We start from the raw sequence: 26,049 nt of genomic DNA, 5'->3' as shown, positions 1-26,049 counted from the left end.
TATATTGACTATTTCGTCAACAAATAAAAACTAGACTAAAACGTTAGGGAGAGACTAGTGGAAAAGAGATCCTGTAGAACTAAAAGACAAGTCATTTTATGTTTGGTTGCGCTCAGGTTTTGCGCTCTGAAAATAGCAGATCTACAAGCTCACAACGCGTCGCGCTGCGACACGTTGTGAGCTTGTAGATCGGCTATTTTCAGCATGCAACCAAGCGTAAAATCAGCCATTATGACGCCATCAAGGCTCAATCAACTGTAGATTTAGTCGACTATAATCTTATGATATTTAGTCGACTAAAACTAGACAAAAACTAAAACATTTCAGGTGACTAAAATATGACTTAAACTAAATGCAATTGTATTCAAAAGACTATGACTAAAACTAAATAAAGAATTTGCTGTAAAAATCAACACTGCTCTACACCTGCGCCACCTGGATGCCCCACAACTGTTTATTTTTAACTGAATTAAAAATACTATTGTTTGGCTACCACATCTAGGACAGAGTCTGTTAGTATGATACATGTAAGCAGTTAAGGAAAAGGTTTCTTTTGCTTGTTGAAAAATGAAATTAGGCCCATAACCTCCAACATCCGAACATTAATGCTGTGATTGTTATAACATGCCTCTGATTCTTTCTCTGTCTTGTTTTTTCCCCCCCAGTTGTTGTGTCACCAGGAACAGCAGATTCAGAAGGCAGCCCTAGAATGCATCCTCACCTACAAGGACAGCAGCATCATCCCATACAAGTAAGACAACAAAACCCCTTTTGAAATCATCATTATGTTGACTAGTGTCTACATTTGAGGCTATTGCCTCTAATAATAACCATAACTAGAAAAAGTGCTCCTCGGAGCACAGGTCTCTGCCAGGTCTGGTACGTTATTGTGGCCTCCTGGTGGCGCTATAATAGGCCAATGTGAAAAGGGTGCCATTTATTCTTAGGTCATTCACGGCAATGGGACACTGCATTATAATGATTTGAGGCATTTTGTTCCAAAAATGTGTTTTGCTAAATTAGACCTGCTGGTGGCGCTATAACAGGCCAATGTGAAAAAGGGTGGCATTTCTTCCTTGGCCTAGTGGGTGTGTTTGTGAAATTTCACGGAAATCGCAAGCTGCGTTCTTGATTTGAGGCATTTTGTTCAAAACGGACTGCAAATTTTGGAAGTGAACCTTAGCCAATAAGGATGGAATATGGGAAATCGGACAGATCCGTGTTGATCACATGACTATAGAGATACTGTGTACCGATTTGCATGACGTTTGGATACAATCTGTAGGAGTAATGTAAAAAAATGGGTTTCGCACAAATCGGCCTCCAGGTGGCGCTATAACAGGCCCATGTGAAAAATTTGAGGCAGAGGTTCTGAATTGGCATCCAGGGTGTGTGTTTGCACAGTTTCGCAGCGACTGGGCCAACGGTGCCGGAGATTAGCTGCTAACACACGGACAGGACACACGGACAGGACATGCAGACACAAACGCGGACGGACGGACGGACGGAGGGTAAAACATACTCTCTCGCCATGCCTTTCGGCCTGGCGGAGACAATAAACCTGAGACCTGTGGTGCCACATGCAGTATTGTATAGTTGTGTTATAGAGCCATGCTGGTCATTCATGTATCTCATGGATGAGCATCGGTTGCTACGACAAGACGGGGAGTCAGTAGCTCAGTACACACCAGGTACAAAGGTTCAGCTATAAGCTTCAGATGGGACATCATTTCAAGTAAACAGTGTCTTTCCCCTCCTCCTCTCCCTCCCTCAAAGGAGGTCATTGTGAGGGGTCTTCGATAGGGATCAGGGTTCCCGTCCTTGGGGCCTCATGGGGGTAACGGAGATCCCCGCTGCTCACAGGAATGTTAACATGCCACCACCATAGAGAAAATCTGCTCTATATATCCTCCTCTGTTCAGTTATTAACCCATTAAGGCTGGGAACACATCTGTGTCATATTTAAGATTTCTGTGGCTATCAAAAATATATATATATATACTGTATATATATATATTTTTTTTGTAATTTGAAAAAAATCTAAATGGTACAGAATGTAACTCCAATGGTACAAAGCAGCATAAAACACAAAACAACACAATACAATACAGCCATTCCAAGAAATAGAAATAAAATACAAAATAAATGCACAGTTTTTTTGAAAAATCGTGAAAATTTGTGAAAACTCTTTGAATATATATATATTTTTTAAGCGAACATTTGTAACTCAAATCTGTGCTTCTGGTGGATTCTACAAATGTCTTCTAAGTCCTAACAGTTTTTTTTGTTGAAAAAACGTATGTTGCTATATATACAGTACTGTATATCAGTGGTGCTCAAACTTTTTCATGTCAAGGACCTCCAAAATGATATGTATTTGGCCGCGGACCCCCATCATAAAATGTTTTGTTCCAGGGACCCCCCAGAAGCAAAGATTTGAGTTAAAAAAATGATATATAGATTTGCACACACATTTTCACGATTTTAAAAAAATAGCAGATCTACAAGCTCGTAGCGCGGCACTCGGTGCCGCGCTACGAGCTTGTAGATCTGCTATTTTTCAATAGCCCAAAGAAATCTAAAAATGACACAGACGCGTTCCCGGTCTCGATGGGTTAAGCTATCCGTTTACCGCACCGTGGCCCAGACCCGCGGACGGATCCATCGTTAGGGGCGGTTTCACCTTACGGCCGACGTCTGTGCCTCTTTGTTTTCTGCCACAAAGGATGAAGTTATCACGCTGACCCAGTTTTCAGCAACGCTGTGATGACTCTGTCATCTGTTGGATTATGCTGCTAAAATTCAATGCTGCTATAAGGTCTAGATCAGTAGTTCTCAACCAGTGGTCCGGGGACCACCAGCGGTCCTTGAGGGGGTTCCAAGTGGTCCCTAGCTAAAAAAATGGAGAGTTGGCAACCAAATGGACCCTTATAGATCTTTAACTCTTGAGAGCGTAAAATGAAACCAAATGGACCCTTACGGGTCCATTTGGTTTCATTTTACACTCTCAAGAGTTGAATCATTGTTAAACATCCGCATTACTTAAATTACAACTACACAACTAATGTAGAAGAATAATTTTGATCAACGTTTGCCTGTTATCTCTCCTATGGTACCAACATCAATACAGCATGGAATTGTGGACAAAATCTCATCCAACAACAAAATATTCTACGTTTTTGGTCTGAGAGGCTAAATTTCATCAAATGGTTTCGTGGCTCAGGTGCCGAATAAATAATGGACCTTGATATGAAAAGGGTTGAAAACCACTGCATTCTAGATGGAGCTTTTTGGGCAGCTGACGTAGAGGCTGATACTACATAGTAAAATGTATTTGTAACAAAATGTACTCTTATAGGTATACATGGTTCCATTTGTACACATTGTTTAATTAATAAATACATTCATTCATTATTTTACTGTGTAGTCAAGTGCGACATTGTTTTTGGTCTTTACGCCATTGGTTCTCAAAGTGGGGTCCGGGGACCCCGAGGGGTCCTTGGGGAGGTTCCAGGCGGTCCCCAGCAGAAGTAGTATAATGCGGCATCACAATCATTTTAACCACTCATCCATTTATAAGGTGGCTATTAAAAAGTCACACCCAGTGTGAAGTGGGCGGTGTGGTCATCACAGTGATGGAAAAAAAATGATTTTTTTTTTAAGTGCATAGTCCTATTTATAAGTTATTGATTTCATCATGTGTCTCGCTAGCCAATCACAGTGCTGAATAGAATCAGCCAATAGAGTCAGCCAATCACAGTACAGCTAGGGGTGTACTAATGTAGGGGTGTACTAATGTATGAGCCAATCACAGTACAGCGAAGGGTGTACTAACGAGGTGTCCCAACCCACTTATAGGGGCGGCTACACCGCCCAAAAATACAAGCTCACAGCCCGTCACTTTCTGCCGCGCTGCAAGCTCGTAGATCTGCTACATTTTAACGTTGTTTTAAAATCTTTTTAAAACATTTTTTGGAACATTTTGCAGTTCAAATGCTCTCTTCTGGAGGTCCCTGACTCGAATCATTTTCAGATGGTGGTCCGCGGACAAATTATATATCAATTTGGGGGTCCTTGACATGAAAAAAGTTTGAGAACCACTGCTTTAGTAAAAACACTTGCTGGAAAAAGGCCCACACCGTTACAGTTGACAGAGGCAGAGATTGGTGTGTTCTACTAACTAAGTGTGTGTTGTGTTGTGTTGTGTTAAGGGAGAATCTGGAGAGGCTGCTGGACGACAGACACTTCAAAGAGGAAATCGTTCTCTTCAACATCTCAGAGGAGAGAGAAGTGGTGAAGGAGTCCCACAGGGCCACGCTCATCCCGCTGCTCATGAGGTGTGTTTGCATTGGTGTGTGAGCGGGTATACTTGTGGCCAGTGGTGGGAAAAGTACTCACATTTTTTTTACTTAAGTGAAAAGTATCAATGCAGAAACAAAAATGTGTTCGAAATGTTACTTGAGTAAAAGTACAAAAGTATTGGCATCAAAATATACTTAAAAGTACCAAAAGTACTGAAATGTTTGAAAATAGCAGATCTACAAGCTCACAATGCGACGCGTTGTGAGCTTGTAGATCGGCTATTTTCAAATAGCCTATGTATAAAATGGGTCTAAAGTGGTTAGTGCATGTTTTATAATATAATAATGTATATCTGCAAGTTAACTAGTACCTAAAGTATTCAAATAATTGTAGTAAAAGTACAATATTTGCCTCTGAGGTGCAGTGGAGTAGAAGTAAAAGTATTGAAAATTGGAAATACTCAAGTAAAGTAAAAGCACCTCAAAATTGTACTTAAGTACAGTACTTGAGTAAATGTAATTAGTTACTTTACACCACTGACCAACAAGTAGGGGTCAGCAGTGACGGGGACTGCGTGGGCGGAAAGGTGGGAATTGGCATAAGGAGTAAATTGGGAGAACACTTTTTAAACGGGAAAACAAAATTGTTGATGTTCTAATTCTTCACAAACCCCCCTGTGGTTTGTGTTACTTAGGATTCTGTATGGCAGAATGCGCAGCAAGGCGCGCAGCAAGCTGCAGGGCAAGGCGGGCTCCACCGCGCGCACCTCCATCGTGCTGCGCTTCCTGGCGGGCTGCCAGGCCGCGGAGCTGGGCATGTTCATCGACCTGCTGCTGGAGCCCGTCTCCCACCATGGCCAAGGTACCATGCTTTTAGAGGGGGGGGGGGGGTAGGTGTCTGTCTGGTCTGCACAGACCTGAGTGGGCTAGGAAAGTATTTCAATGGATTTTGATTACTTAAGGCATGTTTGGGAATGTGAAAGAAAATTCTACTTTCCTTCAGTTTTGATGTACACAGACCCACTGGCATTTATTATTTTATGATGTCTTTAAGGAATAGTTATTTATTTGGCATAATGGCATAATGCTATATTTAGCCAATTAAGACCTGAAGCCGATTCTACAAATGCCTTCTAAATCCCAGCAGTTTTCTAAAAAACGTATGTTTCTATATCAGTGGTTCTCAAACTTTTTCATGTCAAGGACCCCCAAAATGATATATATATTTGGCCGCGGACCCTCATCTCAAAATATTTGGTTCCAGGGACACCCCGGAAGCAAATATTTGAGTAAAAAAAATTCCCTTTAAAAATATATATATTCATATATTTGCACACATTTTCAAGAGTTTTCAAAAATAGCAGATCTACAAGCTCATAGCGCGGCACTCGGTGCCGCGCTATGAGCTTGTATATCTGCTATTTTTGAATAGCCAAAGTGTAAAATAATGCTTTTTTAGCTCAAATCCAAAAAATGACCCAGATGCGTCCCACGTCTTAATGGGTTAAATAAAAAATCATTCATTATCGAGGCAAAAGTTTGAAATAATCGTGATATAGATTTGAAGTCGTGTTTTTTGTTTTCCATGTTCCACAGCAGAATTAAACCTAACCTCCCCACCTCCCTCCCTCCCTCCACCCTCAGGTCCTTGTCTGGTTGCCGTGGAGAAGGCGGTGGCTGACATTGACCTGTCGGCGGTGCTTCCTCTGGGTCGCCAACACAGCCTGCTGAACATCGTCAACACGGTGATCCACAAGCTGGGCCACCTCATCCACGGCTACCTGCCCAAAGTCCTGCAGATCCTGCTCTGCGTCACGGCCTCCGTGTGCAAGATCCTGGACAGCAGGGATCAGGTGACGACCCGCCACTCACCGTAATGCACACACCCAACTAAGGCTGCCCGATATATCAGAAATTGACCTTCATGGAGGTATCATCATGCGCGATATACGTATCGTGGTAGACGGCATTTATCAAGGTAATGTTATTATGTCTAGTTGCCGATTGAGAAATTCCACCGGTAAAGCATTGTGGAGTGGAGAAGTATAAATCAAGTTGAGTACAGCTGCTCCTCCCCATTTTCCATCCTGAACGGCAGCAGGCCTAATATTGTTATTGCATGTAGGCTATGTGCAATAATGCAGCTGAAAGTCAAAGTTTCAGAGGCGTTATATTGCCTCTTGTTTGGCTAGATATGCGTTTAAATGTATTGAATTAATGTCTTTAGTTTGCAAGGAGTCTCCTTTGTGTCTCCATCCGGAAGCGCTGCCTACTGGTCCGCTGGTCATCAAATTATTGGCTTAGAAATTAGACTTTTTTTTTGGGTGAACTATCCCTTTAACTTAATAAGAGCAGCTTTTAAACAATCCCTTTTAGAGAAGTGATCTGTCTTTCCCCCATACATATTGAGAATCTTGGATCTTGTGTGTATCTTTGGTTATTTCTCCATCCAGTTGAAGCCAGGTTGCATCAATCCTCTGAAGAACCTGAGGCGCCTGGGTATCCTGAGGGTCCAGGAGTTCTTTGATGGCTTCGTAGACTACAGCTTCTGTCCAGATGATGTGGACGCTGTGTTCACAGCCGTAGTCTGGCCTCAGGTAGGTGTCTCACAGACATTTTACTTAAATGACACACACACACACACACACACACACACACACACACACACACACACACACACACACACACACACACACACACACACACACACACACACACACACACACACACACACACACACACACACACACACACACACAAAGGGCACCATGCTGCAACAATATCACAGGGCATTGATCATGTGTGATTGACATGTATCTATTTCATAATGGGTGCGTTGGGATATATAGCACTGAGTGCACTGGCCGATACAAACTAATACGTGAGTGCGCTCCCGGTGCACATATCCGAACGCACCCTATGTGTGTGTACACTGTACATCAAGTTTTTGTTTTTGAAATGCCATTCAAACCATTCGCTTCATGTTTTCATCCCCAGCTGTGTCGCCTGCCCACTGAGAGTACCTACTCCCCCACTCCTCTCCTCAAACTGATCCATGTCTGGAGTAAGAATGCCAGGTGAGCACCCACACTATTTATTTATATCTCTCAAATATGTATGCATCAAGCATCAGGAAAAAGTACTCAAATGTTTTTACTTAAAGGTAGGGTAAGTGATTTACTCTGGTTGAAATACTGTAAGTGTAAAATAGCTCTATATTCTGATAGTACTCATTGCTGTAGAGTGTTTGTTCAGTAAAAGGAGTTTTCCATGTGTCTCCAGCTCTTTATTAAACAGAAAATGCATTTTCAGTGCTCGCTCCTGATTGGCTTACATTTTGTCACCTAGCTGAAAATGTACTATATTCTGTTAACTAAAGAGCTGGAGAGACTCCTGTGACCGAACAAACCCTCTGCAGCAATGATTACTATCAGAATATAGTACTTTAACCTATTTAACCAAAAAAAAAAGAAAACCAAAAAATATCACTTACCCTACCTTTAAGTAAAAGTATCGATACTGCAATGTAGAAGTACTCTGTTACAAGTAAAAGTCCGGAATTCAAAATTTACTTGAGTGATCAAAATGTACTTATAACACCAAAAGTAAAAAATCGACAAGCTCACAGTGCGTCCCGATGCGACGATAATCAAAATCTACAGTAACTAGTAACTAAAGTTTTCAAATAATTGTAGTGGAGTAAAATTATAATATTTACCTCTGAGATGTAGTGGAGTAGAAGTAAAGTGTTAGAAATTGGAAATACTCAAGTAAAGTACAAATACCTCAGAATTGTGCTGCGTCCACAAGAGGTTTGGCGCTCATCGGTCTAGCTGTTTGTGAGATTAGACCCCGACAGACAGACAGACGGACGGGTGCGAAAACATAATGGGACATAATCAGGCGGCTTCATCTCTCTTTCCCCTGTCATATCTTTCAGGTATTTTCCCCTCCTGGCAAAGCAGAGAGCAGGTCAGGCGGAGTGTGACGTTCTACTCAACGTCTTCGCCCTCCTCTCTGCCAAGAACACGTCCCAGGCCACCATTACCATGGTTCTGGACATGGTCGAGTCCCTAGTAACGAAGGCAGACTTTGTAGCCTCGGAGGACGAGGCTGAACTGATCGTCAACGGTTGTGTTGTTTTCCCACAGCCAGCAGAGGGCGCTCTCCTCACAACAGGTTGGTGATTGACCTGTCGTGTCCAGATCACCAGACAGACATGTTTGAAATGGAAACCCAATTTTGCGATTAGAGGGTTTTGTTTAACACATTCACTGCCAGGTGTTATTTGATTAATCCATCCGCTAAGGCTTGTTTTCACCAAAAAAAGGAGAAATCAGAGCAAAGTGTGTTTTTCTACAAAAAATAACATACTGTAGGAGTGGACGGAAGTGTCATTTTTTGGGATGACGTCCATTCCTTCTCTCAGAGTCGAGGGATCATTCCCAAAACATTTCATATGACTAAAACTAAATGGATTTTTATTCAACAGACTATGACTTAAAAACAATCAAAATGTGCTGTCAAAAATCAACACTGCTCACATCTGGCCTGAAATGTGTCATCTCTCTCTCTCTCAGACACTGAGTTAACTCAGGGCTCCAGACTGCTGCTGCCGCACATCTCCACCCTGCTGAAGTACCTCAGTGGGGTCGTACGCAACACAGAACGGCTGAAGAAGAAGAAGTTCAGAGTCCAGGTGGCCAGGGAGCTCAACATCCTCTCCAAGTGAGTTCATGTCACCTGGCGTACTATAGTTTGTATAGAGTCAATGTATTATTATTTATGTTGTGATATTAGACTGTTTAGACTGATGCTAGGTTCTTGGTTTTGTTCTATACTGTACATTTGATGTATGTGTTTTGTACTTATATTCAAACTCTACAAAGTAACTAGTAACTAAAGTTTTCAAATAATTGTAGTGGAGTAAAAGTATAATATTTGCCTCTGAAATGTAGTGGAGTAGAAGTAAAAGTATTGGAAATTGGGAATACTCCAGTAAAGTAAAAAATCCTCAAAATTGTACTTAAGTACATTTCTTGAGTAAATGTACTTAGTTGCTTAACACCACTGGTGTTTACCTTGCTTACTTGCAATTAGAACTGCAGACTCACTCCCAATCTTCTGCCGTAATGTGAAGACTCACCTCTTCAGACTCCACCTTCAGCCCGTAGCACTTGCCTAGCCTTGACAACCTTGCAGGATTATGCAAAGGCTAAAGGCTAAAATGTAACTTAGATAGCATGTTATGTAGACAGATGCCAGGTCATTGCTGACCTGGCATCATTTAGTGTGTATAGTTTCAATGTAGTCTGATGATAGGTTCTTGGTTTACGTATGTATTAGTTATTATTAGAATATTGGTTCACTTATGTATTACTTTATTATTAGATTAATATTTATATGCATTTGATGTATTATTGATGTATTATGACGCATTATCTTGTGTCCTTGCTTACTGTAAGTCGCTCTGGATTAAGAGCGTCTGCTAAATGCCTAAACTGTAAACTGTAAACTTACTGTAAGTCGCTCTGGATAAAGAGTGTCTGCTAAGAATGCCAAATTGTATAATGTGAGCTTGTAGATCGGCTATTTTTGCTATTTATGTATGACGAAGTAGGGCCTTAATTTATGAAGAAAATATGGAGATACAAGGTTTCTGCCCGACAGCAACACAATGTATCATTATACTGTACGTAAAAGAGAAAAAGAAAATCAGAACATCTCTTTTTGCCAACCCGGTGTGCGGACTGGACATACAAACCTTGTTGATAATTATAATTATAATGATTGCTTTTTCCAGGATCAGTCGATTTGTGAGTGACAAGGAGCAGAGCTCTGTGCTCATCAACCTGCTGCTGCCATACATCCACAAAGGACACAACGCCCAGGTGCGACCCGCTGATTTTCACTGAAACAGTGCTCACTTCAGAATGTAATGTGTTTTGAGCTTTGCTGCTATCAGTGCAGCGAGCTAACATCTTGTTGTTTACATGCAACATAGCTCTGGTCCATAGCGTTAGAAGGAGTTCTATTTAACGCTATGGGACTTTTTGACTTTTGACTTCGATCCTTTTTCGAAAAAAACAAACAAACACTTTTGCTACTCACCAAAACAAAGTTTTATGGAGTTGAAAGCCCACTCTACTTAGTAGTGGGAACACTCTGAGCCCCCCACCTCACGTCTAAAATACACTTATATACAAGAAAATATATCACCGGAAGGAAAACATGTTTTTGTTACTCCACTGCAACCTCTACAGATCTGGGCAATGGATATTTTCTATTGACCAGATTTTACCTTGCGGTGAAACATTTTCCTTTCTGGCCAAAAAGTGTATTGTAGACGTGACGTGCGTTGCGCAGTCTGTGGTGTGTGCGCAAAGGCTTGAAAGTCCCATAGCGCTAAGGAGAACTCCTTCTTACGCTATGGACCAGAGCTACATGCAACAGTGACTTTGTAGTTTAGTCTTGAGATGAGTGAAACAAGAAACTACACTTTTAAGCGTTCCATTTGTGCATTTTGTCCCAAGAGTTAAATGAACACTGATGATTTTACTGTGTAACAAAGTGGTCCTAATGTTTTATACTGTCATTGTACAGCTATGTCTAAATCCTTCAATGATTTCCTGGTGTTTATATATGTGTGCTTATACGCAATAATATGTACTTTATGTGTGTTTGTGCACTAATAGGAGACAGAGATCGACATCCTGGCCACAATCCAGAACCTACTGAGACAGTGTTTGGAGCCATCGGCCTGCCTCCATCCTCTCAGCAAACTTTTCTCCGTCATTCACGAAAAGCTGCCCAGACAGGCCCTCACTAGTGTCTTCCAGGTATGGTATGCATGCGTGTCATGATAGTGAGAAGCCATGAGGACAAGAAATTGGCCTTCCCAGCCTTTCACCTATGTGACAGTCGTCTAACTGTGTGCCAGGAGATCAAGTACCGTGGCCACATTTTTACGGACAATCTCCATGATGATAGAGATATCTCAGTGCAGCATACTTTATGCCCAGGCTAATATGCTGCGTCGCAGGTTCAGTATGTGTTCTGATCCTGTCAAGTGTGCACTTTTTAAAGTATTCTGCACTCCCATGTATACAGCCTTCTTGTGGTGCACATGCAAGAAAGGTAGTATGCGGAGGCTTAAAGTGGCCTATAATGATCCCCCGAGGATACTATTTAAGGTCCCTAGATGGCATAGTGCAAGTCACTTGTTTGTAACATGTGGAATCCACACTTGTGAGGCTCTCTTAAGACTATGTATGGATTCGTGTCTCGCCTGGATGAGTCCTGGAACAGTATTATTGAGGATATAGTCAATCCTGGGAAGAGCTGTCTCCGGTACTCGTCCAGGCTACGGAAACACTGGAGAGTCAGCCTCTATGTGTGATTTTTTTTTTTGTTATTTATTGTTGTGTGATATTGATATGTACTCTATGGACCCCCTGTGTGTCTGGAATAAAGTTTGAATTGAATTGCCTGTCTATCATAACACTGGCTATATTTTCATTTCTTTACAGACTCTTTCAGACCTGGATCCCTCACTTACGTACATCACTGATGTTACAGCCAAGGTGCGTTTAGTGAATAAAACCATTTATAAACACACACTCCCACCTGGTTTCTCTGTCAAACAACAAATACACAAACACTACGAACGTTTTTTTTGCTCCCTGTGCCCTCTCTCTCCAGTTGAACGCGTTTGACAGCCGACACCTAGACGAGATCTACTTTGACGTGCGTCTGGTCGCTTTCCAAGACGCCACCAAGCGTATCAAAGAGATGCAGACGCTGGACATGGACTACATCAACGCCATCATGCACAACTGCTTCCACTCGTTTGAGGCAAGGAGGCACTTTTTACCCCATTCCATTAAACACCTGGACATTTTTTTAATACGTAACTTTTTCATAAGGGGGAAAATAACCCTTTGTCAGCTTTCCTGCACATTGCTGTACTGTTAGAATCTTCCATTAAGACCGGGAACGCATCTGTGTGATTTTTTTTAGATTTCTTTGGCTCTTAAAAAATAGCAGATCTACAAGCTCATAGCGCGGCACCAAGTGCCGCGCTATGAGCTTGTAGATATGCTATTTTTGGAAAAAAATCTTGAAAATGTGTGCAAATCTTTGAATATATAATTTTTTTTAAGCAAACATTTGTAACTCAAATATTTGCTTTTGGGGATTCTACAAATGTCTTCTAAATCCTAACAGGTTTTTTTAAAACAATTATGTTGCTATAATCAGTGGTTCTCAAACTTTTTTCATGTCAAGGACCCCCAAAATTATGTATTTGGCCGCGGACCCCCATCTCAAAATATGTTGTTCCAGGCTAAGTGGCTAAGGTGTAATTACGTTGTTGCGTGGAGAAATGTTAACAATGCTAGTTTAGGATGCAGCCATAATGAAATGAAATTTGACAATTTTTGTTCCATGTTAAAAAATGTCGGTCCTATATATTCTCTTCTTTTAAATTGTTTCTACCTCTCTCCTGTCCCTCCATCCCTCCATAGATTGGAGACATGTCTCTGGCAGACAACGCCACCATGTGTTTGTCTGCGGTCATAACCCAGGTGGTGGGTGCTGACGAAGAGGCTTACAGGGACATAGTGCAACACACCATCCTGGACGCTGTGCGCAAGGGCCTCCACAGCAAGATGGAGGTAGGGACTGGAGACACATACAGACCCTCCCCCAATTATGCAAAATGATTGCGATTATTTCAAATAATTACGATTATGTAATAATTGTGACAGGCCTATGCATACAAATGTAAAGTTGCTTGAACAGCAGTGAGAGAAGCCACTGACAAACCTAGCACCGGGTCACCGCAATATGCCCCATAGATTTTGGATTGGTGCTGCAGCAGTGTTGATTTAGTCGACTAAAACTATGACGAAAAATGTCTGTCGAGTGTCGACTACCTTTTTTTCACAGAAAAACGAAAGAAAAACTAAGCCATGATGACTAAAACTATGACTGAATATACTGACAATCTCGTCAACAAATAAAAAACAGACTAAAATGTTTGGGAGGGACGAGTGGAGAAGAGATCCAGTAGAACTAAGACAAGTCATCATGGGTGCGGGCAGGGTGTCACAGACTGAAAATAGTTGATCTACAAGCTCACAACGCGTCGCAGCACGACGCGTTGTGAGCTTGTAGATCGGCTATTTTCGGCATGCAGTGAAAATAATTTTGATGCCATCACGGCCCGCATTTTTATTACATTTACTGAATGTTGACTAAAATCTTATGATATTTAGTCGACCAAAACTAGACTAAAAGTAAAACATTTCGGGTGACTAAAATATGAGAAAAACTAAATCAAAATTTGCTGTCAAAATCAACACTGTTCTGCAGTTCTAATAGTTTCCACACAGTTTTAGCAACAAAATCTGTCAGATTGACCCCCGTCTCTAGTTGAGCGAAGTGTTCAGACAGAGACTGACTTGTGAGTCTTAATAGATGCAGATGTGTAATTGTTCTTTTCTTCCCACATTCTCCACCCTCTCAGAGTGTGCAGCATGACTACACCACGGTCCTGGCCTGCCTGGTGAAGAGCTTCCCCTCCAAGAGGGAGTTCAGAGAGCTGGTGCAGCTCACCAACTACACCGACCCCGAGTCTGACTTCTTTGAGCACATGAAGCACATCCAGGTTAGCAGCAGACCAGACCAGGAATGACTACTGTAGCATTTCCTTTGCTTAAATCGTTTTATTTTATTTTTATTGTAATTTTTAATTGGTTTGGTTTTTACTAAGATCTTCTCGGTCTGATTCGGTAACTGTTTATACCACCGTTTACCAAACAGTGGGTAGCGAGTAAATATCCCATTTATGTATTTTCTTCTTTTCTGTTTTGATTATATAAAAAAAAAAAAAAATTATATATTTTATATAAATTTATTCCCCCAAAAATTAAACATTTTCATGAATTGTAAACAAATTCAGATTTTTTTCTAAAATATTTAATAAATAAAAACAACAAAAATTGAAAAAGAATGTTTAAGAATTAGTGAAAATAGCCGATCTACAAGCTTGTTTGCCGGGGACCCAAAATTTCTCAGCCCGGACGGTTGGTCTAACCGTCTGGCCACCTAGTCTGGTCGCAGGCAAAAAAGTCCCAAAAAAACATAAACAAAAACAAACATCTCATTTCACTTTTGGGTCTCAAGCTAAACACTTTGGGAACCACTTGTTTTCTACGACTCCACTGCCTCCCTATCTTCCTTGGTTCTCATGCATTATCCTCTCTCTCTGCCGTGTCTCTCCTTCCTCCACCTCCTCCTGTAGATCCACCGGCGGGGCCGCGCCCTGAGGAGACTGGCCCTGCAGCTGACGGAGGGCACGGTGGTGATGCATGCACGCACCCTGCAGCACTACATCATGCCCTACGCCATGACCGCCCTGTTTGATGAGAAGATGCTGAAGGTAGGCCTTTCAACCTCTCCATGAATTCAAGGCTTCATGGGGTGTGTAATTGATAGAAAATAAGTCATATTTTGGGTTAACTACTCCTTTAAACTTTGTGGCAAGAAGAGAGTCTTCAGACGCAGTGGTCGTTTCGGTCATATTTTAGTCACCTGCAATGTTTTACTTTTTGTCTAGTTTTAGTTGACTAAATGTCATAAAATTATAGTCGACTAAATCTACAGTTGAGTTAGTCGACTAAAACTTATTTTGGCGGTGCCTTGATGGCGTCGTAATGGCTGATTTTACACTTGTTTGCATGCTCAAAATAGCCGATCTACAAGCTCACAACACGCCGCACCGCGACACGTTGTGAGCTTGTAGATCGGCTATTTTCAGAGTGCAACACCGGAGCGCAACCAAACATAAAATGACTTGTCTTTTAGTTCTACTGGATCCCTTCTCCACTCGTCCCTCACTAACGTTTTCGTCTAGTTTTTATTTGTCTACGAAATGGACAATCTATTTAGTCTTAGTTTTAGTCATCATAGCTTAGTTTTTATTTAGTTTTTATTTAGTTTTCGTCAGTGAAAAAAGGTAGTCGACGAACATTTTTCGTCATAGTTTTAGTCGACGAAATCAACACTAGTGTGAAGTCATATATGTCTGTGCCGGTGTTTGTGTGTGAATGATGAGCTCATACATGTTACGCTCTGTGTTTGACGCAGCATGAAAACGTGATCTCAGCGTCGGTGGAGGTGGTGGGGGCTGTGTGCCGAAGGCTGAACTGGTCCAAGTACCTCTTCTACCTGAGACACTTCGTCCACATCCTGCAAACATCACAGGCAGATCAGAAGCTGGCCGTCAGGTAGGAAGGAACAACAGAGTGTGTGGCTGTCTAACTCCTGTAGTGAAATCCATATTGGGTTAACCCCATATGCTCTCTCTCTCTCTCTCTCTCCCTCTCCTCCAGTTTGTTAGTCTCAGTCTTGGAGGCGTTCCATTTTGACCACGAGACACTTGGCAAAGAAATGGAGGCTGAAAAGGCCAGAGCCAAAGAGGGTGAGTGTTGCGTTTGTCCGGCATTAATCGAAAAAAGAAACGAAGTACCTGGCCTACTGTCTTTGATTGATTGAATATTTTATTAGGCAAACATGGTATGAGGTATTTACAGATATGCGGGAATAGGGGGCATATCGGGCAGGTTTGCATTTACAATTTTGAAGACCAGTCCCATTTTAGTTGTTTAACCCTGTCTTCTACCCTGAGCCAGCCTAGGCTGGCAAAATGGGTGGGAGAAAGGTGGGTCATGGGCCCCGAGTTTGTTTTGGGAGGTTTGAAGCTTAGTCTTCAGTGACACTGAGGTGTTGGAGTACCAAGAGGTGCAAGCATAGTCAAAAAGGGGCCCCCACCAGGGGGACGTACTGTAGAGCCTTCGCCCTACTCCTCCCGCCCAACAGTCCCCACTGACAGGTGCCGCCCCAGCCCGTATAGGAGTACGTGCAATGATCAATATCACCCTCACCGCCCGGCTTCCCTCCCCCGAACACCAATTGTGTTCGTGTAGACGGAACCACATATTTTGAGATGGGGGTCGGCGGCCAAATACATATAATTTTGGGGGTCCTTGACATGATAAAGTTTTAGCACCACTGATATAGCAACTTAGGTTTTTCAGAAAACTGTTAGGATTTGGAAGACATTTAGTAGAATCGGAACCTCAGGCCTTAATGGGTTAATCGAAAAAAGAAACAAACAAAGTACCTGGCCTAATGTCTTAATCATTTTTGCAAAAGACACAAAGCTGAGCTCTGTCTGTCTGTCTGTCTGTCTGTCTGTCTGTCTGTCTGCCTGCCACTCTCTCTCTCTCTCTCTAGCTGGGACAGGGAGTGTCACAGTTGATGGAGAAGAGGAGAAGGAGGACGAGGAGGGGGAAGGGGACGAGGTGCCAGCCCTCACATTGGATGAGAGCTTGGAGGAGGAGGAGGAGGAAGCAGCCATGGAAACAGACACTACTGCCGAGGCAGGGAAGAAGGAGGAGGAGGAGGATGCCACTTCCACTAAAAACGCCGGCGCTGACCCTAAAGCCAAGGAGTCGGGGGGTCCCTCAGAGGACCCGGCCATGCCCAGTGGCCTGCCTCAGAGCAGAGAGGCCCTGGACCACCTCATCACCTCCATCCACAAGACGGTCAACGAGAGCGTGCTGCCACGTCTGCAGAAGTGCCTCACCGCCAAGGTACTTACTTCACCCTTCAGGATCCATGGATCTTAGAGTGAAGACAAAATAATCATCTCTGTGTGTGTGTGTGTGTGTGTGTGTGTGTGTGTGTGTGTGTGTGTGTGTGTGTGTGTGTGTGTGTGTGTGTGTGTGTGTGTGTGTGTGTGTGTGTGTGTGTGTGTGTGTACTGTACTTTTACTGGAGTATTTCCAATTGTCTATACTTTTACTTCTACTCCACTACATCTCAAGCAAATATTGTACTTTTACTCCACTACAATTATTTGAAAACTTTAGTTACTAGTTACTTTGCAGATATAAATTATTACATTATAAAACATACATTTACCACGTTAGCCCTATTTTATACCTACTGTAGGCTATTTGAAAATAGCAGATCTACAAGCTCACAATGCGACGCGTTGTGAGCTTGTAGATCTACTATTTTCAAACATTTTAATACTTTTACTTTTGGTGCTTTAAGTACATTCGGATACCAATACTTTTGTACTTTTACTCAAGCAAATGTTTAATTCCAGACTTTTACTTGTTACAGAGTACTTCTAAATTGCAGTATTGATACTTTTACTGAAATAAAACACTTGAGTACTTTTTCCATCACTGAATCCCAGGTGAAGCGAGACGAGGAGCACAAGGCGGTGAAGTCCAAGGATGTCAAGGACGAGGAGGTGAGCCGGGTGCCCATCGCCTTCGCCATGATCAAACTGATGCAGACGTTACCTCCACACATCATGGAGGCCAACCTGCCCGGGTACGCTCTTCTCTCTCTCTGTGTGTGTCTGTGTCTGTGTGTGTGTGTGTGTGTGTGTGTGTGTGTGTCTGTATGCCTGTGCCTATGCCTGTGCCTGTGCCTGTGCCTGTGCCTGTGCCTGTGCCTGTGCCTGTGCCTGTGCCTGTGCCTGTGCCTGTGCCTGCGTCTGCGCCTGTGCCTGTGTATCTGCTATTTTTTAATAGCCAAAGTGTACAAATGGATTCGAGTCAGTTTGGTTCCATTTGTACTGTAACACTCTCAGAGTTAAATCTCAGAGTTCTCTTTGAGATTGATGAAGACCTATAGGTTAATAAAAATTGGTGTGTTTGTGTGGTCCAGGATCCTGCTCAAGGTGTGTGTGCTTCTGAGGAACAAATTCCAGGAGATCCGTGACGTAGCGAGGGCCACGCTGATGAAGATCATGGAGACGCTGGGCATCAAGTATTTCCACTACCTGCTGAAAGAGATGAACACCGTCCTGGTCAAAGGCTACCAGGTGGGAACGACACACACACACACACACACACACACACACACACACACACACACACACTAGGGGTGTGCCGATACACTAATTTCACGAAACGATACGATACGATATTTGGCTCACAACTTCGATACGATTTCGATACGATACGATACGCACTTTTTTTATTATGAAAATAAATGGGGGAGAAAAAAAGGAAATGCAAACAAATAATTCTGTTTTTGCATTATTCAGACATGCAAACTTGTAGCTTTTCAGCCGTTTTGAATCCAAATAGGGCAATAGTGTGACACCTGACCCGAAAAAAAACAACATGTTGTCTCCCTTTTCACCTCGGGGCTGTTTGCATGCCTGATTATTTTGATTGGTGTAAAAAAAAAAAAAAACATTTTTTTTTTTTTCAAAACGATATTTTTTTTTTCCAAAACGATACATATCGTCGCGAAAACGTATCGCGATATATCGCGGGACGATATATCGGCACACCCCTAACACACACACACACATACACAATGTTAGTAGTTTTTCCACCACTGGTTCTGACTTAGTCTTTCTTTCTGCCCGTCCGTCTGTCCTTCCATAGGTCCACGTGCTGACTTTCACAATCTACCAACTGCTGATGGTCCTCAGTCCAACCCTGAAGTGTGGAGAGCTGGACCCATGCATGGACATGCTCATACAAGTGAGAACCTCCTGTTTTGTTTTCGTGTAAAACTGTCACGTGCAAATGAATTTGCCGTCTGTCTATCTGTCTTTATTACTCCCTTCAGCCAAAAACAAGTCAGTTTAGTTATTTCGCACTGGTGGATTTATTGAGCACTCTTACGGCACAAAGTCATCCAACGTCGAACTGGGAACATAATGAAATAAAACAAACATTCAGCATGAACATAACAAAAACATAACGTAAATATTAAACAATAAATAAAAAGTAACAAAGAAAATACATTAAACACACCTTACTGGCTGCTGCACGTAACCAAAGGGAATAAGTTCCTTGAATGCATGACTTGACCAGAAGCACAGCGACGCACAGACTGAAATACAATTCATTCAAATCAATAAGATGTTCAAACTGTACAACATTGTCTTAGAGGTTAGGTTATAAAACACACAAACCTGTTGATGTTGCGGCGTGCTGCCAACAAACACCAAACCACCGGATGTGTAACCACATAATGCGTTGATTTCAGAGGAACCATATATAGCGTTCCGGCATACGTGAACCAATTAACACTTCCGGCACAAAGTGATCTCAAAACAACCAAGTTCAATTGGGCAAATAAACAGCAATAAAGAAACCAAAATAAAATATAATAAGCAAAATAATTACAAAAAATAATGTTATAGCTGCAGTTATAGTCTGTCTGTTAGCAAGAGATCTGAAGCATTTATATAACACATTTGCTCTGAACTTGGTTGAATCAAAACTGGTCTTGGGCCAATGAAGAACAGTGAGTGAGGCCTCTCACCAAATTGCACAAAGTTTCTGAACCAGGGTTGATTTTGACAGCACATTTTGATTTAGTTTTAGTCATAGTCTTTTGAATAAAATTCCATTTAGTTTTAGTCATATTTTAGTCACCTGAAATGTTTACGTTTTTCTCTAGTTTTAGTCGACTAAATATCATAAGATTTTAGTCAACTAAATCTACAGTTGATTTAGTTGATTTAGTCTTGATGGCGTCGTAATGGCTGATTTTACACTTGGTTGCATGCTGAAAATAGCCGATCTACAAGCTCACAACGTGTCGCAGCGTGACGCGTTGTGAGCTTGTAGAGCTGCTATTTTCTGAGCGCAACACCCGAGCGCAACCAAACAAAGAACGGACAACTAATAACCCACCATCCTAATCATTTCATCTATTGAATCCTGATACAATTCAAACATTTCACTTTCTCCTTTCATTCTTTGTTTTTTCCCCTCCTCTCCTCCCCTCTCCTTCATGTGTCTTGGGACCTAGATCTTCAACAACGAGCTGTTTGGGCCCGTGGCCGAGGAGAAGGAGGTGAAGGGGATCGCCTCCAAGTCTATGGAGGCGCGCCACAGCAAGAGCATGGACTCGTATGAGCTGGTGGCACGGTACTGCGGCAAGGAGCGCGTCACCGAGCTCATACTGCCACTGAAAGAGGTGGGCAAGATGGAGTTAAACGTTGTATATACACCGTGGATGCATTTACCTCCAATTGATTATATTCACACAAAGGCCATTTTGTGCTTATTGTGTTGTTATGGCAGATGTGAATGAGGTTAATTACAGATTGTTTACATGGGTACTAGCAGTGGTGTTAAGTAACTAAGTACATTTACTCAAGTACTGTGCTTAAGTACACTTCTGAGGATTTTTTACTTTACTGGAGTATTTCCAATTTCCAATACTTTTACTTCTACTCCACTACATCTCAGAGGCAAATATTGTACTTTTACTCCACTACAATTATTTGAAAACGTTAGTTACTTTGTAGATTTTGAATATCAGTACAAAACACACCAACCACTTCAGCCCTAAATATATGTCAGCCATTTGAAAATAGCCGATCTACAAGCTCGCAATGCGTCGCATCGCGAGCTTGTAGATTGGCTATTTCCAAAACATTTTTATACATTTTGAACTTATGAAATGGGACATTCTGTACAATGAGTACTTTTACTTTTGGTACTTTAAGTGCAGTTTGATACCAATACTTTTACTCAAGTACACATTTAATTCCGGACTTTTAGTTGTAACAGAGTATTATTTATACATTGCTGTATTGCTGCTTTTACTTAAGTAACAAACGTGAGTACTTTTTCCACCACTGGGTACTAGTCATTTAGTGTTAATGCTGGTTGGAAATTAATGACGACATTTTTACCCAACTGTCTCTGTCCTCCACGTTTCTCTCTCCCTCTGCCTCATCTCTTTCTTTCTGTCGTCCCCGTCCCGTCCCCCCAGATCCTGGAGGGCTCATGCAGTTTCAAGGTGTGTCGTCGGGTGGTGGCGGTGCTGAGGCGGCTGGTCTTGGGTTTCCTGGCCAACGGCGGCATGGGCCACCGAGAGGTCCTGCTGCTGGCCCACGGCCTGGTCAGCCAGAGCCTGCCCCTGGTCACCAAGAGAGACCGGTACGGGAAGGACGCAGAGACACACAAACACTGACACACAAACACACACACATAATGCATGCACACATACTGTATACACATACAAGACAAAAGCTGCTCGCTTTGTGCACATGGACGGATCACAGATGCAGATATTCTAGTGCCCAGGAAGTGTAAAGTAACTAAGTACATTTACTCATATATATTGTGGTATTGGTACTTTTACTTAAAGTTGTACAGTGCAGATTTAAAAAAAACAATTTTTAGCAGCCTCTGCTGGTCATTACCGTCACTGCAGGCCGTTAGTTTATTACTGCGTTACCCAGAATTCCATTCGTTTTCACCGGAACACGGAAGCGTTTCAAAAAGCGTTCTTTTAATTGTTTTATAAGATCTGTGGATTGTTTCTCTTAGCCAGTGGAGCTTTAGTTACCGTGAGCTGTGTTTTCTTTTTCTGTTTTTTTTTCGTTCTTCAAATCATACAATCTGTTAAAATCAGCGTGAGTTTCCTTTTTGTTATTAGCGCGGTAGTTCCTGGCCAAACAGGAAAGCGGTGCAGTAGTTCCTGGCCAAACAGGAAACCGGTGCAGTAGTTCCTGGCCAAACAGGAAACCGGTGCATTTCCGCTTCCAGTCAACCCCGACCACGTTCAATAGAAAATATATAAATAAAAGTAGGGCTGGGACTCGATTAAAAAAATGAATCTAATTAATTAGAGGCTTTGTAATTAATTAATCTAAATTAATCGCATTTTAATCGCACATCAATATTTGACCTGAGAACAGTGAGAAAATGTGTTTTCAAATGGATTTTGGTAAACGTCTTTAAGTACATGTTCTCAAGTACTGCACTTAAGTACAATTTTGAGGTATTTTTTACTTTACTCAAGTATTTCCAATTTCTAATACTTTTACTTCTACTCCACTACATCTTAGAGTCAAATATTACACTTATACTCGGCTAAAATTATTTTAAAACTTTAGTTACTAGTTACTTTGTAGATTTTGATTATTATTATTACAAAACATACAGTAACCACTTCAGCCCTATATCGGCCATTAGAAAATAGCCATCTACATGCATTGTGAGCTTGTAGATCTGCTATATTCAAAAGATTTGAGTACTTTAACTGTTGGTACTTTAAATACATTTTGATACTTTTATACTTTTACTCAAGTACATTTTGAATTCCGGACTTTTAATTGTAACATAGTATTTCTACATTGCAGGTAGAGTGTGTTGTCACTGTTGTTTTATCGTCGTTTAATTAATTAATGAATAAAAATAATCCGCGCGCATGTGACCCGCACCGCATCGCCCCCCCCCCCCCCCCCCCCCCTCTCAGCCCAGCCAACATTATCAAGCAGGCTATCGGGTGCGCCGTCTTCATTCATGCTTTCATGCACTGCGTTGCCTGCGGTTTGTTGTTGTCTGAGACCAGACGAGACCCATGCATGTTGCTTGGTGCACCGGGACAAACGGTCCGTCTGAAACTCGTCCCGTGAGAAACGTTCCGCGGGGCAAAAATAAGTGCGATTAAAATGCGTCAATTTTTTTAACGCGATAATTTTTCTGTAATTAATTGATCGAAATTAACGCGATAAAGTCCCGGCCCTAAATAAAAGGTTTTCAGGGGTGAAATTCATGGAGTGGGTGTTGTGAAACATTTGCCACTCACAAAAGATATACAATTTAACTTTAGTTTTATTGAAAAAGTTACCTAGCATTACTTTAAGTAAAATACCTGAGTACTTCTTCCACCACTGCACCCACGCACAGTCGTAATGACATTATGTACTGTGGTCTGACATTTTGTACTGTTATGTATTTGAATATTCAGAGACAAGGCATCGGTCCAGCCTCCCCCGGACCCCCGCCTGCCCCCTCCCAGCTGCCTGCTCCTGCCCCCCACCCCCAGCAGGGGGCAAAAGAAGGCTGCGGTCAATAGAAGTTCCAACATGCACATCCTGGTGGACGCTGGCCTCAAGGTGAGAGCCGAGAGCTGTTGGCATCTCCATCCTTTATAACAGTGGTTTTCAACCTTTTTTGCATCAAGGACCCCCAAATTGACACACATTAGCCCAGGGACCCCCATTTTAAAAGTTATGCTAGGGACCCCCAATAAGAGACGATATTTACGGCTCTAGCAGTGATTCTCAACCATTTCAATTTCAAGTACCCCCAGTTTAACATGCATTAGGCTACAGACCCCCATTTAATGGCATTTCTATCTCTGGGACCCCACTTTTTATTATAAAATCAATGTTAATTTAACTCTGAGAGTGTACAAATGGAACCAAATGGACCCGTTAGGGTCCATTTGGTTCCATTTGTTACACTCAGAGTTACAGACCCAAAAGGGTCCATTTGGTTCCTATCTATCATTTAGCTGGGGACCCCCTGGAACTCCCTCAAGGACCACTGGTGGTCCCCGGACCACTGGTTGAAACCACTGCTTTATAATCTATTAAAGACCGGGAACGCATCTGTGTCATTTTAAGATTTATTTGGCTATTAAAAAATTGCGCTATGAGCTTATAGATCTGCTATTTTTTATTTCTAATCGTGGAATTGTTTTGAAAAACTTTGGGGGGAAAAAAAGAAGAAGTTTTTATTATATATTTTTTGGAGCTTTTATGCCTTTATTTGACAGGACAGTAGGCTGACAGGAAACGTGGAGAGAGATGGGGGGGGGTGACACACAGCAAAGGTCGTCAAACCCACGACACTCTGTCAAGCTGGATTACCAGCGTACAGTATGTGGTATGCGCCTGGACCGCTAGGCCAGCGGGCGCCCCCCTAAAGCGAAAATGTTAAACTCAGATCTGTGCTCTGAGGGTCCCTGGAACAACATATTTTGAGATGGGGATCTGCGGCCCATATGACATAACATTTCGGGTGGTCCTTGACATGATGGAAAAGTTGGAGCACCACTGATATAGCAACATACTGCTAGGACTTTTAGATATGTATTTTGCCACGGACCCCCATCTCAAAATGTTTTGTTCAAGGGACCCCCCAGAAGGCCTCTTGTGGAATTTTCTAAAAAAATGTTTTTGTTGAAAGAACATTGATATATGCGTTCTTGGCAGGCAAGTGTTGGATTTGAATAAATTAGACTGGCGGGGCTATATAAGACACTCTCTTTCTCTCACTTTCTCTCCCAGCTGCTCCACATGAGTCTGAAGAACGCCAAGGTGACCTCCTCTGAAGACTGCGCTCTGGAAATGTTGGACCCATTCGTAACGTTGCTGCTGGACTGCCTCAACTCCATGCATGTCAAGGTGTGTGTGTGTGTGTGTGTGTGTGTGTGTGTGTGTGTGTGTGTGTGTGTGTGTGTGTGTGTGTGTGTGTGTGTTTGCACGTGCCTCCTGCATTTTTTGTCTTTGTGAGCACAGATGTGCACAGCCTAGAATTGGTCTACGGCATGTGTTTTAACACAGTGGGCGGCAGTGGCTCAGGCGTAGAGTGGCCGGGTAGAGTGAACTGGAAACCGCAAGGTTCCCAGTTCGATCCCGGGCTGGGGATGCTCCCCCAGAGATAGTGTTGAAGTGTCCTTGAGCAAGACGCTGAACCCCTAATTGCTCCCGATGAGCAGGTTGGTGCCTTGCATGGCTTCCTCCGCCCTCTGTGTATGAATGTGTGTGTGAATGGATGAATGGCACAATCAATGTAAAGCACTTTGGATAAAAGCGCTATATAAATATAAATGCACCATTTACATTGACTGCCAGCATTAAACCGTTGTTTTACATCCCCATGGCAGCGTTTTTACCTTATATTGACGATCCACGGAGACGGCAGGCAATGTGTTCATATGCATTGAAATTTAAATACTGAATTTCAAGTTTGGAGTTAGTATTGTATTGTGGCCGCCTCCTTTGGTTAATTCCACCATGGTACTACCGTCTCTCTCCCTCTCCTTGCAGGTGACCACTGAGGCCCTGGTGGGGTTCATTTGGCTGCTCAAGTTCCCCCTGCCGGCCATAGAGAAGAGCGCGGACCAGATGACCAAGCAGCTGTTTGTCCTCCTGAAGGACTACTCCAAGGCGGGCGCTGCCAAAGGAGAGAACTACCACCTGGTGGTGAACTGCTTCAAGGTATAAGCCATACGCTCACTGGAATGTACGCTGTGTGTACACAGTAAAGAAAAGACTTACCTTAACTGAGAGAGAGTCTAAGTTTCAAATGGTTAAAGGTCTCTCTCTCTCTCTCTCTCAGACTATAACCGTATTGGTGAAGAACGTGAAGAACAGCAAGATCTCTGAGACGCAGCTGCAGGTGCTGCTGGGATACGCCGAGGAGGACATCTACGATAACTCTCGCCAGGCCACCGCCTTTGGCCTGCTGAAGGTACGCCAAGAAAACTAAGTCCAAATGTTTGATCTGAAATGTTCATTTAACCCTTTTAGGGCGGGAACCCCTATTTGTAATGATACCTTTCAAGACAGGAACCCCGTTTGGGGTTCTTGTTGCTATGTACAGTATATAGCAACATACATTTTTTGTAATTTTTTCAGAAAACCTTTAGAAGGCGTTTTTAGAATCGGACTCAGGTCTAAATGGGTTAATGCTAGTAGACATATTGTGTATCATAAATGTATTCTTTGGCCGGTAAAATATAAACCTGTCGGTCAAGTTGGCCGGCCCAAAAATTGTCTAGCGGAAACCCTGCTCCCAGCTACATTATTTCAGTCCTTTTATTTCAGTCCATTTTTGTGTCCTTTCAGAGTGTGCAGTTTCTCCTGCAAATTATCGCATTATCTT

The 26,049-nt window shown here is 42.4% G+C and overlaps 1 protein-coding gene across 1 annotated transcript in view; it reads left to right on the top strand.

The window, feature by feature from the left end:
• The window catches only part of utp20 (UTP20 small subunit processome component), a 60,157-nt gene that overhangs the window by 23,934 nt on the left and 10,174 nt on the right, over positions 1-26,049 (top strand). Inside the window, exons 24-50 of the mRNA XM_084050193.1 lie at positions 666-751; positions 4,212-4,337; positions 4,997-5,163; positions 5,946-6,154; positions 6,755-6,898; positions 7,299-7,378; positions 8,242-8,480; positions 8,882-9,029; positions 10,105-10,192; positions 10,997-11,140; positions 11,831-11,884; positions 12,003-12,155; positions 12,827-12,976; positions 13,831-13,971; positions 14,608-14,745; positions 15,453-15,592; positions 15,698-15,786; positions 16,602-16,960; positions 17,574-17,713; positions 18,053-18,209; positions 18,784-18,882; positions 20,165-20,332; positions 21,137-21,303; positions 23,123-23,270; positions 24,450-24,566; positions 25,212-25,382; positions 25,504-25,635. Of these exons, the coding sequence (XP_083906319.1) occupies positions 666-751; positions 4,212-4,337; positions 4,997-5,163; positions 5,946-6,154; positions 6,755-6,898; positions 7,299-7,378; positions 8,242-8,480; positions 8,882-9,029; positions 10,105-10,192; positions 10,997-11,140; positions 11,831-11,884; positions 12,003-12,155; positions 12,827-12,976; positions 13,831-13,971; positions 14,608-14,745; positions 15,453-15,592; positions 15,698-15,786; positions 16,602-16,960; positions 17,574-17,713; positions 18,053-18,209; positions 18,784-18,882; positions 20,165-20,332; positions 21,137-21,303; positions 23,123-23,270; positions 24,450-24,566; positions 25,212-25,382; positions 25,504-25,635 (3,954 nt within the window). The remainder of the gene's footprint in view (positions 1-665; positions 752-4,211; positions 4,338-4,996; positions 5,164-5,945; positions 6,155-6,754; positions 6,899-7,298; positions 7,379-8,241; positions 8,481-8,881; positions 9,030-10,104; positions 10,193-10,996; positions 11,141-11,830; positions 11,885-12,002; positions 12,156-12,826; positions 12,977-13,830; positions 13,972-14,607; positions 14,746-15,452; positions 15,593-15,697; positions 15,787-16,601; positions 16,961-17,573; positions 17,714-18,052; positions 18,210-18,783; positions 18,883-20,164; positions 20,333-21,136; positions 21,304-23,122; positions 23,271-24,449; positions 24,567-25,211; positions 25,383-25,503; positions 25,636-26,049) is intronic.

The sequence above is a fragment of the Gymnoscopelus microlampas genome (assembly GCF_963454915.1).
Source record: "Gymnoscopelus microlampas genome assembly, chromosome: 23".
Classification (NCBI taxonomy): Eukaryota; Metazoa; Chordata; class Actinopteri; order Myctophiformes; family Myctophidae; genus Gymnoscopelus; species Gymnoscopelus microlampas.
This window is presented reverse-complemented; position numbering and strand designations above follow the sequence as displayed.